Source organism: Protobothrops mucrosquamatus, unplaced genomic scaffold, assembly GCF_001527695.2.
Source record: "Protobothrops mucrosquamatus isolate PMUCROS unplaced genomic scaffold, P.Mucros_1.0 scaffold_253, whole genome shotgun sequence".
In the NCBI taxonomy this organism is placed as follows: Eukaryota; Metazoa; Chordata; class Lepidosauria; order Squamata; family Viperidae; genus Protobothrops; species Protobothrops mucrosquamatus.
In genome coordinates, this window is record NW_015386329.1 from 1502168 (window position 1) to 1516632 (window position 14465).

General features: G+C 38.7%; 1 protein-coding gene across 1 annotated transcript in view; it reads left to right on the forward strand.

Annotated features, from left to right (window-relative positions):
- ERBB4 (erb-b2 receptor tyrosine kinase 4) overlaps positions 1-14465 on the forward strand; it is a 593387-nt gene that overhangs the window by 342232 nt on the left and 236690 nt on the right. The window contains exons 12-13 of the mRNA XM_015831035.1: positions 8958-9071; positions 13686-13812. Coding sequence (XP_015686521.1) covers positions 8958-9071; positions 13686-13812 — 241 coding nt within the window. The remainder of the gene's footprint in view (positions 1-8957; positions 9072-13685; positions 13813-14465) is intronic.

Below are 14465 nucleotides of genomic sequence, written 5' to 3' on the forward strand. Positions count from 1 at the left end.
GGATGCTTTTTCTGTTCTTGATTCTGGTAGCCCCCCTTGGGATTTTAAGTCCATAGGGTCCCCCTTCGGGAATTTGATTTCTGCCATCCTCCAATTCACCCAGGGGTTCCATTTTTTTAACCATTCCATCCCTAAGATCATCGGGCATTCCATGTCTGGGGTTACTACAAACGTTATGTCTTCCTCATGTTTGCCCAGGGAGAGGTGTATTGGTAAAGTGGCTAGGGTAGCTGGCACCCCCCCCTGCTATGGACCCATGTAACTGGCCAAATGAGATTGGTTGTTCCAGCCTCCTCGACGGAATGCCCAGATTCCCCACTAGCGTCGGGCTGATGAGGCAGCGGGTGCAGCCAGAGTCTATTAAGGCTTTCACCTTCACGGCTTCGGGCATGGGGGAAATTAATATAGTCACTCTCTTGGGGATGGGTGCGATGGGTCCACTTACCAGGGGTTCGCCCTCCGAGCTGTCGTCTGAGGCGTCCACCGGCCCTGCGGTGTAGGCTGGAGTTCTTTCCCCCTGATGAGCAGAGGTAGGGGATTCCACAGCCTCCATCATTGTCATGGCAGATTCTTTTGGCTTAGCTGGAGACTTTCCGGATTTGCTGGCCGGTGATCTGTCTGGGTTGTGCTGGGGGGCTTTTGGGCAGCATTCTACAGCCCGATGCCCCTCTCTCCCGCACTTGAAACACCCCATTTGCTTCTTGGCCATAGCTGATGGTTTCACTGGTTCACGTGTCAATTCAGGTGGTGGGCAGCTCCATTGTTTTCCTCGCCAGTGCCTCTTCAGTATGTCGATTTCTGCTTCCTCTGCCAAGATGTACCATTCTTCAAGTTGGTGTGGGTCCCCTCGGGGCAGGCAAGCATCATATAGGTCATAATTTAGTCCATCTTTGAAGTGGCTAAGGAGGACGTCTTCCGGCCAGTTCAGTTTGCTGGCAATGGCCCAGAATTCTTGCGCATATTCGGCTACCGGGCGTTTGCCTTGCCTCATCATTTTTATCCTTTCACGGGCTTTGCGATCAGCCAGGGGGTCCTCAAATCACCTTCTCAGATAGGCCATGAAATGGTTGAAGTCGTTGAGCTCTGGGGCATTGGAGTCGTGCAAGTTCACCACCCAATCTGCGGCCGGCCCGTCCAGGGCAGATTGCACGATCCAGAAATGGCTTTGATGCTGGGAATGTGCCGCCCGTATTCCTCCATGTAGCTGAGGACTTGGGTTAGGAAAAACCCCAAGCGTGTTGGCTCCCCCTTGAATCTCACATCCAGCGGCAGGAGTCTTTGAATGGACCGGTTTCTTCGTTGTCAGTAGTAGTGTCTTCCATCCAGATTGCTGGCTGCGGGTCGGCGGGGAGTGGGGACTACTGGATCAACAGATGTCCCCGGATCTGCAGGTTCCACTTCCCCCTTGGTGTCTCTCCCTTTGCAGCTCCAGGAGCTGGGTGGCCGTAGGGCTCATAATTCTCCTCTCCTAGGGAGCTGAGGGTTCTCTTCATCAGGTCAATAGCTTTCTCTAGGATCCAGCCCAAGTACGGTGCCCAGATCCCTTCCTCCTCACTTGCATGCAGGGATTTCTCCATCTCCTGCTTCCATTCTGGTTGGTTGGCCCCCCATCTCAGGGTCACCTTTCTTGATTTCTTTTCTCACTCGCCTTTCTTTCCAACGCTCATTGACCACCGAGGTTTGTGGTCCCGTGTCTCCACCACCTCTTCTCCTGAGGAATCTGACCTCTCAGATCCCGACATCTGGCAGGCTTTCAGTCAGGGCAGTGGCTCCCTTTCCGGGGAGTTTTCTCCTTTCCCTGCTCTGTCGTCTGACATGGTAATTTTTGCAAAGTCCCCCGGCAAGGTTCTCCCTTCCAGGTGGACTAATTCTGCAAGTCCTGTCTAATGTAAGGACCCACCCCACTTTGCACCTTAAAAAGACAGAACTCTTGGAATATTTCTTCCAACAGGCATCTTTATTAAGAGAAAATGGCTGTAGGCGTTCTAGACAGGACTTGGGGCCAAAGCCCTATGGTTCAAGGTTTTAAGGGGTCCCCAACAGCCCCACCCCACCATCCTTCCAGCAACAATCCCATTTCCACCCCCTTTTTCTTCACTGCTGGTGGAAGGGAGACTTCAGAGGGGATTAGATGAAAGCTGATGGCCCCATTGTTATGATTAGTCCTTTTGGTGGTATCCACATTCAGTCCCTTTGAAGTTGTACCGAAGGAAGTGAGGGCCATAAAACCCCTTTGTTCACCCCCCTTCCCTTTCATCGTATGACAGAATCCAGAGAGGGCAGAAATGGGGCTTTCCATAGTCGATAACTAGAGATGAAATATAATTGGATTCTGACAAAGCAGTTGGGACCAGAATTTCTGTCACTAAATGATGCATGGTCATAAAGCATGGTGTCACATGACCACATTGCTTAGTGATGGACAGTCTTGGTACTCCTATTGTTAATCAAATCCCACCAGTCTTTAGGCAAGAATCCACCCCAATTCAAGCCTTTCCCAGCTGGGTTCCTCACAGCCCCAAGTCTTAGTAAGGTAAGGGACTGCCTGCACCTCAAGTCCCTCCTACCTGCCTATCTTATAAGTCCAGACAGTTTGCCAAGCACCCAAATAACTTTGGGAGCCAGGTATACCTACCATTGGTTCAGCGCCACTGTAACTTTGAACCATCTCTGAATGAATGGTTATAACTTGAGTACTCCCTGTATTCTGTTTCATATTTACTGTATGGCCCACCCAAGATGTGGAGCAACTGAGAGCAGTCTAAATTCAGGGTTCTGTCTGATGCCAGTCACTGATTTTAATCTGTCCACTGCCAGGAGTTTGATCCTGACTGGCTCAAGGTTGACTCAGCCTTTTATCCTTCTGAGGACCAAGATTGTCATGAGCAATATGCTGACATTTGTAAACCACTTAGAGAGTACTGTAAAGCACAATGAAGCAGTCTATAAGTCTATGTGCCAGTGCTATTGCAATGTTTCTCTCACTATAAGTGTATGTTAGTAGACTGACAAGTTCCCAAAGGTAGATAGGCAGGCAGATAGATAGGCAGGAAGGAGGTTGTGTGCCATTCACCATTTTAAGTGTGATGCCTTCATCTCCATCCAGAACATTAAGCCACTAAGCTACATTGGTATTAAAAATGAAGCTCAGTGGAGAAATTTGAATAGATGACAGTGCAGGTTAGAGACCAAATTCTACCTCGGAGGAATTAAACAGCACCCCAGTTTACCTCATTCATCTCTGGCTTTGGAGGTGAGGGTGGCAAGTGGAGCATAACCTTACAAAATGAGATCAGGTTTTGAACTCCAGAAGCTTTCCTGTTTGAAGCTGGGCTTTCTGCTCCTTTAACTAGAAGTGCAAATTTATCTCAGGATGAAGATCTGTCTGTTTAGAGCTTGTCTGTTATGCAGCAGATACAATAACAAGGGATGAGTAGATAATGTTAGTTACTCTATTAGAGAAAGTTGGCAGTATGAATTAGTGGGGGCTGCACAATGAGGGGGCAACCTGACCAACCTATTCCTTTTTTTGCAAATCTCTGAAATACACACATTCCAGAGCTTTGATACCAGGCATAATACATTTAAACCACTGATGTTTTTTTAAAAAAACTTCTGGCTTTCAGCCAAAAGCTATTACTTGATTCTGTCACAGGCTAAGTATTTTTTTTTTAATCTGCTCTGAGGCAATTCCCTAAAGTGTGAATAGCCAGGTGATAATGGCCAGCCTAGACTTGATAAAATGTGTCAGTGAAACTGATTAGGCTCAGGCCTCAAAGCTAAAAAAAAAGAAAAGAAAAAAAAAGATTTAGGACAACCTTTCTCAACCTTCTCCAAGCAAAATATATCGGTGGGGGGAGTGGAAGTTTGTCACTGTAGGACAGGGGTGTCAAACTGCCGGCCTACAGGCCGGATGCGTCACACCAAAACTGCACCCACCCCATTGCCGGCAATGGGAAAAAAGTCATGATACGTCATGACATATCACGTGATGTTGCAAATTTGACACTCGTGCTGTAGGAAGTCACTAAGATTGTACAATATGTGAACAGAGAAAAAGAGTCAGCTTTAAGGAGTGGCAGAGGTGTGCTCAAAAGAACATACTGAAACATATTTTGGGCATCAGATCTGAAACATTGCATATCCTTAATTGGATGAGTGGTACATCATGAGTCAACAATTTTTAATCCAGTGTAGCTGAAATTTATAGAAAGGGCCCAAAATCTGGGACCCATGACACCTGAGGCTTCATTTTCAACTCTTGGTGATAGTTTTCCAGCAACACTTGCAATCCCTCGCTTCCTACCAACCCAGCAGCAACCACTAACCTGCCTTCTGGGAAGGAAAGGAGGGGGGAAGGGAGCAAAGAAGGAAAAAAAGGGAGGAACAGGGAGGAAGAAACCCTGCACACCATTCCTAGCCCATGCCAACCACACACATGCTTCCCCCTCATGTGCCAGTTCTTCACTTGTTTTCCATGACTCACACATTACTTCTTGTGCACATTCCCTTCCCGTGGCACCTCTAACACACCTTCATGTTCTATTCCTCATTCACATCCCCTTGCACCTCTTCAGTCCCTCTCTCACCTGGCAACAGTCACTTTGAACTTTTTGCTGGCTTCTCCACCGATTCTCTCTCTCTTCAAACTTCCCACATAGGAAGTAAATGGGGAAGTTGACAAGATTTGGAGGGAGGGAGGGAGGGAGGGAGGGAGGGAAGGAAGGAAGGAAGGAAGGAAGGAAGGAAGGAAGGAAGGAAGGAAGGAAGGAAGGAAGGAAGATTTCTGAGGCTCCCTGCCAGCTTCCCACAAGGGAAATTCAACTTGGTCGTTCTTTTTCTCTGTTGATAGTAAGGAAATACCTCAGAAATGATGATCCAACGGGGCAGGGGTTGTCTAGTATATAATACAATAATAAATTATTTATTCAACTGTGGGGAGATGAACTTGGTTCATGTTTGCAGCTAATTTGCAACAGTGTGATCTTTCACTGATTTTAAAGAAGTTCAGCAAGCCGCCTGATGGGCTAAAAATTTCAGACCTGCCCATTATATAGTTTTCCTATTAAGGACATGTGGAACCTAATAAATTCTGTTTGTTACATGATCCACTTGCCCAAGTAGTTTTTATGTTCAGTACATTTTAAAAAGGGTTTTAAAGAAGAAAATTATTCATGATATTGGATGAAATTACTTCATACAGCCAAACTGACTATAAGGCAAAATAGTCAAACTATCCTGGACTCCCTCTGTAAATTTGGCTGGGAAATTTGACAATTAGTAGTCTTCACTTAAGGGAAATGTTTGTTCTACTATGATTTCTCCTCGGGTAAATTGTGATCTCCTATTCTTGGGAAAAATCCAGGATAAATACTTTTTAAAAATTTTAAGTAGCCATTTTGCCATCACAGTCTTTGGCATCATTTCATATTTTACTGTTTTCATTAAAGAATAACAAACCAACAATATTCTTCAGTGACTGGTGTTCTTTGGAAATTCAGGTGCCAGCCAGGAACCTAAGAATTATCCAAGTAGTTCTGATTAAATATAACATGTATCCAACAAGATTTTTTTAAAATAAATCCATAGTTGATATCACTCAAATATTTAGTTCTTATAAAAATGTTTCATCTTTTTGTTATTTCACTTAATGTGCCAATAACTATAGGAATGGCTGTCCATTATCTCTTACAAAATAAAAGTTTTTTTCCTATAATCAACCCAATTTGATTATTAATTCTCCATATTTTGTAATTATTATCAAATTATTTTTCTTTAATTCTGCTATCCTGGAATATAGCCACATCTATAAAAATAATCTTCAATTATTTTGTATGTGTTGTGTTGTTACAATAAGTTTCTCATAAAATCTCATAAACTTTAACATCACTTTTAACAACCTTTTCAATTATGTAATTGTACATCATTGGGAAAACTTGGAAATTAAAATTTTGGCACAGATGCCAGTGCATCATAGTAGCTAACCTGTCATGATGTTTATTAGTAATTTTGTTGCATCCATTGATTGATCACATAGTCTACAGTTTCATCTCATTCTTTACAAAAACTGTGTTTCCTACTCTTTTCAGCATGTTGAATCCTTGATTTAATTCCATATGTTTGTATTATTTTTTTTAGCTGAAAAATTAGTCCCTGTATTTCCTTCTTGGCCATGCCATTTTGTAACATGGCTAGTTCTAGTCTTGTCCATTTTATTTTAAACTTTTTAAAAAATGGTTATGCAGTGGTTTCTAAGTGGTTTTCTAGTAATTTAGTTTTACAGGTTTGGGTTTTTCTTTTTCTTTTGTTACTTTCAGGATTCTTACGTTCCAGCTGATATCTAAATTTTCCTTGGTTACTGTGATAACCATTTTCTCTTTGTTTACCTAGAAATAAGCATTTAAACCACATTTTTCCTCAATTGCCTCTTTTACATGCAGTAACACCCTCAAATTCTTCATGCTAATTTTAATTGTTTAGCACCACCTCATAGATGCAATGCATATGCATTATCATCATTTTTTGAAGTTTTCTGATTTAATTTGTCCAATTTAAGCTGCGTCCTATATACACCAACTATACCAGCAGTATATTTGATTATTGACACTATCCATGTATTTATGGCTTAGATTATATTTCAGCCATTTAACTTTGAATTTAGTATTTTTGCACTTGTTTTAAGTGTCGATTTTTCTTTGGAATATTTTAATATCATTTTATCAATCAGATGTTTTGCTGCTTATAAATTTTGGCAGTTTATTGGTTCAGGAAGGATGCCAATTTTTTTTAAAAAAGTATATAACCTGAAATTGTAGTTACTAATATGCCAATTAGCAGCTTGGACATTGTTGATCATATTATGCCACATGATTGACATAATTGCTATAGTTGCTTCCAAACGTACCATTCTTTTTGTTTTTTATTATTAAAATGTTCTACCAGTTGTCATATATTAATTAATGTTTCTACTTTTTTAATATTTCACTAATGAAAATGTTAGGGTCATCAGAAATTAAAGCCAAATTTAATGTATTTCTTCTCTCTCTTTTACGGTGAGGTTTTAACTTTTTTTGCTTACTTTTAATCATTCGTGATGTAATAACCATGTCATTCATTTTCATTGAGCCAACATTCTTCTTAATCTCTTTCCTGCAAATTGTATTTTTTTATTATGGTCTTATGGGTTATTTTGGATAGCACTCCAAAATGTTAAGGTTTCATCTTTATCAGAACAAACATTCTATCTTTGTAATATTTCACAATAATGTTTTATAAAACAACTGCTCATTGTTTGACACTGCTGATTTTATTAAAATTGATTTAATCTAGTTTCATAGCAGTTGTGTTTGAAATAGCTGTCACTCATTTTAATTCTTCTGAGATATTTTTAATCGTCTTACTGCTAAGATTATATCTTTTATGTAAACATTCCTTATATTATTATTTTTCAATTTTGGTTTCCTTCAAATTCTTCTGATTGTTGATATCAATTCATAATTTATTCAACTTTCTTTCCAAGTGAATTTTCTCTTTTGGTGATTGATTTTGATGCTTTTTTACAGCATTCTAACTCTGATGTTAGCTGCTGTGCTATATATTAGTTAAGTAGGATCAGCAGCCAGTGTCTGTGGTTTGGTATGTTCTGCTAGCAAATTTGTGAATTTTGATATTTCTTTTCCACTCATATTTTTCAGTGGTGGAAGCTTTTCCCTATAGCTCAAGTTTTGAAAAGCAATAAGAAAAGGTTTCCATCATTGAAATAGAAAATTGTGTTCAATATATTTTTTTTCTTTTAGTTAAAAGCTAGTGTTCAACATTATTTTGCTCAATATTTTTATTCCTTTTATCAGCATTGTAATGGGTGATGAATGCTAATAAAATTTGATATTTTATTTTATTTATTTGATGATGAAATAAGTTTTGTGTTGTTGTTACCAATATTATTAGAATTTTCAGATAGTTTTCCAGATCTTGCAGTTCAGTACCAGTAAAAGCTTTTGTTCCAAGAAGAAATTTTCATTGTTCCCTTAATTGCTTGATTTCTAAATCTGGGTATTTATGGTTCCAAATATTGTCTTTAAAATCCCCTAGTTGTTGGGTTTTATTAGAAATAGCATTTAATGATTGCTCAATTTTCTTCACTTTCCTTCAATTTCAATAGTTTCCTTCACTTTGCTTGATATCCCAGATGCTTTACAGCATCATTATTATGGTTGGTCACACAGCCAGTCAAATATTTAGACTAGATTTGGCATTTTTAATTGAATCCTTCTCAAGGACGTGGGATAGGCAGATGTTGTATGATGGTGGTAATCGTCATAGGATGTAAGTTGTTTCAATTATTATTAGCATTATTATTACCACTACTAGTTACAAAAGATTGCCCACTTCTGAAGCAGTTTCTTAGAGTTTCTTAGAGTTGAAAATTAAGCAGTTGGATAATTGTAGACCAGTATAGCAGCTAGTTCTATCTTTATATTATGGGGACATTTTGCTTACTAATTGAAATAAAATTATTTTAATAAAATGTATTTTATATAAATTAAATTTTATTTTGATGGTTTCATTTTAAAATTGATTGCTAATATTCTAAGTATTCAAAGCCTGCTGTAGTTTTTATTTTATGTGATGGTAAGAATTGATAGCTTCTATTGGATATACTACAGATATATTTCAAAATATTATTCTCATTTTAAAAAGTTATAGTATCAATATGTCTTGGGAAATAAAATTGTAAAGAATGTTAAATTATCAGTAAAGCACGAGAATGTGAGCTTGAATAACATTTCAGAAAATAAAATAGAACATCACAGGAAAGAATATGCCAAGCACTAATATAAATGTAAGTCCTGCCTCTTAACCCACTCTGTCTCTTTTGAAATGGAAGTTGGGATATTCATTATTTGCAGCTTGAGGCTGATTTTTTTTTTCATTGTTTTCCCCTCTATCCCTTTTAGACAACTTTGTGGTTGATATAAGCTCGTGTGTACGTGCCTGTCCGAGTCCCAAGATGGAAGTAGAGGAAAATGGAATTAAGACATGTAAACCATGCACTGACATTTGTCCTAAAGGTAGGCTGCCTTTGTTTAAAAATCCTGTGTAGTTCAGTAAATGGTAGTTTTGCAGTTGGAGTACAAACCCAGTTTGGGTTTGATTAACTAAGGACAGCTATTTGATCACCTAAGGTAACTGTGGCAATCCTGTGGAAATGTGGTTTCCCATAGTCCACTGAACATAGTCTTCAGTAGCTGGGGTTATTCTGGAGTTGGTAGAGTCCGATCTCTGGAATAAGCTCCCAAGGAGCTGCTCCTTCATGTTCGCTTCTCCTTTTGGGGTTTGCAATGTTCTCTCCCACTTCTCCTTTTCCCCAGGCTCAAGAAAAGGCAATGAAACCAACAATGCATTGCATTGAGTATGCAATATTAAAGTTAGGGAGCAACTTTTTATCAGAAAAAAGGCAAATAAGTGAACTAGTTGAACAGGATTTATGTCCCATTGTCTGTGAGCTTTATTGTGCTCCTGGCAATCAGAAAATTATTTCTGCTTAGAGCTGGAGGAATAGACTATAATCACATATGATAATAGCAGAAGTACTGATGGGAAGGTGGTTTAAAGTGAAGAAGGGGAAATGAACTTTCTTGCAGTTTTGCAGTCAAGAAATTTCTTTTTAATGTCAAGTATCAGGTGAAAGGGTCAGGACCATACGTTAAGTTGCAGTTCAAAGGTTTATTGCTCAAGCCTATACACAGGAATCTAGTCAACTAATGTTCAATACTAAATTGGTGCCATATATAAAGACCAACAGAATTCAAGAGAGGTTGGAGTTGGACTGTTTGTGGCAACAAAACAACTTAAAACTCATGACACATGTAACCTAGCTCTGCCTGTTCATCTCCTACACTGAATCCCATTTTTTAACCCAGATTGCAAAATACATATGAAAAACGATGTGACTGCTTTCCCAGGTTCTCCCTTTCCCAAAACGTTTAGCCTTTTTTTTTTTCAGATTATAATTCCCTTCCAATGGTGCACTTTCAAGGGATTCAGCATCTGGTCCCTATCCACACATCTCTGCCACTGTCATCGCTTGTTTAGACATAAGATACTCTGGAGTATGAAAGAGTGTGCTTTAAGTGGTGCCATTTGTACACTCCAAACTGGATAGTTTCCCAGTTTCAAGAGAACACCTGAGGAGAATGTGTGGCTAACTCTGTATATATGTACTGGATGAGTACATTTCCCTTACACATCTCCCAGTAACTGCCAGTATGAAGGGGAAGGGCGGCGGGGGATGGGAGAAGCAGGGCAGGTCTATGTGCCCCGTTCTCTGCTCAGTTTGAAGACCTCATGCATTTATGCAAACACATTCAGAATATTAAGGATATGTTTACTAAAGCATTTAATCTGAGCTTTAGTTTTCAGAGACAGGGAAAATATTCTAGTATCAACATACCTCAAATATTTAGTAGTGCTTTCTGGGATGAATAATTTCTAACACATTGCTTGAGAAACATTAACACTTGCTTACCACATATCAGTTTCATCCAGTTTCTACAGAGCTGTGCATCTTAAATCTGTTCAAAGAGAACTATCAACTTCAGTAGAAAACTACACCTAAAAACATTTGATTTATGTAGGTCAGAATGGGGACTGATTTTGTTCCTTTGTATGATTTAATGTCCATTATGAGCTTTCCTCTTGGTTAACATACTCTTTCAGATATCACATTTTCTATGTGGAGCTATGTCTGCATGCAAAAAATACAGGCACATCTGGCTAAATTGTTATCATGCCATAACGTGTTCATGGTGCAGAGTTAAACATGATGTTTACTATTGAGATTCTGTTGATTGCTGATTCAAGAACATAGTAAATATAGCAGGTGTTGAAGTTCAGACTCCCTCCTGGTTGATTCTGTGAAGTTATTAATAAAACACCTCAAAATTCTTGACTTTTTAGGCCTACAATTAGCCAGATGAAGACAATTTCTGAGGGGAATAAATACTCTGACTCTTCCAATCTTTCAGATTGTGATTATTATTTTCAGTAACCATTGCCTCCTCTAAGCCTTTATCTCATCATTTAGAAATAAAGATAATTCTCCTTTACAAAGCAGGGGAAGGCCTTAAAATATTCTCTGAATGTTTCCACCTAACAGTTTCAACCATGAGAAACATGATTGAGAAATGAAAGTTACATGAAAGCCAGGGCAAGATTAAGAAGACTAAAAGAAATGTCTGCTAGATCTGCCTGAAAACTGGCTAGATCTACAATAACAGAATCCACAAATCACTACAAATGACTTGCTGGAAAGTTTAGCTGACACTGGAGTAAATGTCCCCAGGTCCTTAGCATGTGTTCTTTCTATGAAATTGATTTGCATGCAATAGCTGTTAGAAGGAAACCTTTTCTGCAATCTCATCATAGAAGTCCAAAAGCAACACTAGAAAGACCCTCAGCTGGCCAAACAAAACTTTTGTTCTATCCAAATGGGGTATTACAAAAAACTGATGGAAGAGATGCTCGACCTTTGCTCCTGCCATATTCTCAGTTCTCCTTTACTCTCTCCCTCTTTTTTCTTTCTCTACTTGTAAATTGCACATAAATACTAAGGTAAGTATGCATTCAAATTGGTAGAAATTAGATACCTGAACAACTGGTTCTCTGTGTGGACACTGCTTCCGGAAGTCTGTTCTGGGCTTCTGGAAGTGGCATCCACACACTTCCAGTGGACTGTTCTGGGCCTGGGAGGCCTCCGTGGCTCAGAACGGACTTCCAGAAGTGGCATCCATGTCCTTCTGGTGGGCCATTCTTGGCCTGGGAGGCCTCCATGGCTCAGAACGGACTTCCAGAAGTGGCATCCATGCCTTTCCGGTGGGCCATTCTTGCCTGGGAGGCCTCCGCGGCTGAGAATGGACTTCTGGATGTGGCGTCCATGCACTTCCGATGGTCCATTCTGGGCCTTACCAAAAAGGGCTATGGCTTCAGCCGGTTCACCGAAATCAACAAAAAATTAGCTACCGGTTCTGCCAAACTGGTGCAAACCAGCTGAATCCCACCACTGATTTTAACTTTGTAAAAATATATTTAACTTTGCATGGCTAGCACAATTGGGATTGGCAATTCTGTTGCTAAGAGCTGCAGCCATTAAACAAAACATCATATGATTCTGACTGGCAACTTCACTTCTGTGTTCTCCATTTATTCTGCCTGTTGTGAAACTTGCAAATGATTATGTGATTGTGGGACATTTTGACATTCATAAATGTACTGTACATCTGTTGCGAAGCACCTTAATGGCGATCACATGACCATGGGACATTACAACAGTTGTACATGTCAGGATTGGTAAAAAAACCTGGTGTTTTTGAACGATTGTAACATCAAATAGTCGGCAGTCAGTAAAGTGAGAACTATTTGTACTGTGTAAAGATTACTTTGCTTTGCTTCACTTTGGGATTCATGCAAATGTATCATTTGACTAAGGATATGTAAACTTTACACACAACTGTAACTCCATAGGAGGAACAATCAATTTTATGAGCCTTACCTGAAGATATGAGGGATTTGAGCCCTGTAACACTCTGTTTAGAGTTATTGAATCAAATATTTCTTTTTTCCTCTCTCTGTGGGGTTAACAAGTGTAATGAGAAGGAAATCCTTTTTATTATACAGGGTCAAATAATCCATTTGATAAACTATAAGAAAAGAAATAGGAATAAAAGCCTCAAGATACTTAAAATGTTTCTGGATTTTTAGTAAAGTAGTTTGAAGACCTTTATAGTTTCACCCATGTTTTTGTTGTTTTGATTGTATTAATAAAGATATCACCCAGCTATTTTTTTTACAGGATTTTGAACATTAGTATTGCTCCATTGTGACTGTGAAAAGAGTTGTAGCTAGAAGGGTTCTATAGTGTATTTCTTTGCTTTATCTTGCATGGTTTGTATCTTTGCATAATATTTCTAGTACTGTTACTATAAAACAACTCTTTTATGGCAATACACAGTCATGTGTGGAAGTCAAGGCATTCTATAGATTGCCTTATAAAGCATTTCCTAACATAATTTGGTTTTATGTTATGCTCAGGGCTAAGCATGGATGAAATAGAGAAGAGATTTTCTTTTTAGATTATTTATTTTGAAATGAAAGATAAAAGAACAAAAGATGGAGATTTATGTCCGAAGGCCCTGGAATATATGACTTCAAAAACCAATGTGCAATTCTTAAAATAAGGATTTCCCATCAACTTAGAAAAATTAAACATAGCGATTTTCTTGACTTATTGACAGAATAGGTTTCTTTTTCTGATTCCTTTCTCACTATCGTCAGTACTTATTACTTCCCAGTTCATAATATATTTGTACAAGATCTGTCCCAGTTCACTTCTGATCAGGTTGCCTTGATCACTTCATTCAGTAGTGATACATATGTCATAAGCAACTGCTTTAGAACTTTTCTCTCCATGTAAGTGACTTTCTACTAGAAATATAATCACAATCATTCTGTGACTAATCCATATGCTACAATGTAAGCTTCATTTTTCAGTCTTACCTGTAGTAATTACCATACCACCTTGCCTCACTCCATTAATTATAATTTCAGCCTAGGATGTCATTAGTCACTTATACAAAGAATCCATATATATGATTGCATATTTTTTACAAAGTTGTTTATTTTTGCAGCATGTGATGGCATAGGTACAGGAAGTTTGATGTATGCTCAAACTGTAGACTCCAGTAACATTGATAAATTTATCAACTGCACCAAGATCAATGGGAACTTGATCTTCCTTGTCACTGGAATTCGTGGGTAAGTGAAAATTTTATGACATCTAATACCAACATTTTTTTAAAAAAAAATCCAGTTACACTATGCAGCAATTCTGTCATTCAATGCTGAAATGAAATACTAGGCCAAAGTTGTTTCACCTGGATACCTGTGAGGTTACATATCTAGGAAGATTATGTAATGGGTTCATCCAGATTTAAATTTTTAAGCATAAAAGTTGATAAGATAACATTAAAAAGAAACTTTAAGTTACCACACTTTGGCATTAAAATAAAGATGCCTCATACTACTGTCCTAGTTTGGGTTCTCCTGTGGATTTTATGAAAAGATTGATCAAAACTATTGCAGAGTTTTTGAGCCCAATTATAATAAATCAGTGTAGCTGAAAGAAATGCATTGACCAATTTCAAGGAAAGCAGAGGCATAAGAGACAACCAGAGTCATAGGAAAATCACTAAATTTTGAAAACTGAATTGAAACCCATTAAAAAAAAGTTAGCTTTAGAGTGGAGGTGCTGGATTATGCAATGTAGTTTATCCTTTAACATGAAGATCGTTTGCTAAAATTAGCAAAAAGGTATTTCCTATCAGTATCATATACAAGAATTGAATTGGAACCACCTGTTTGTCTAACTACCTACCTATTTACTTATCTACCTATCTACCTAATCTAGA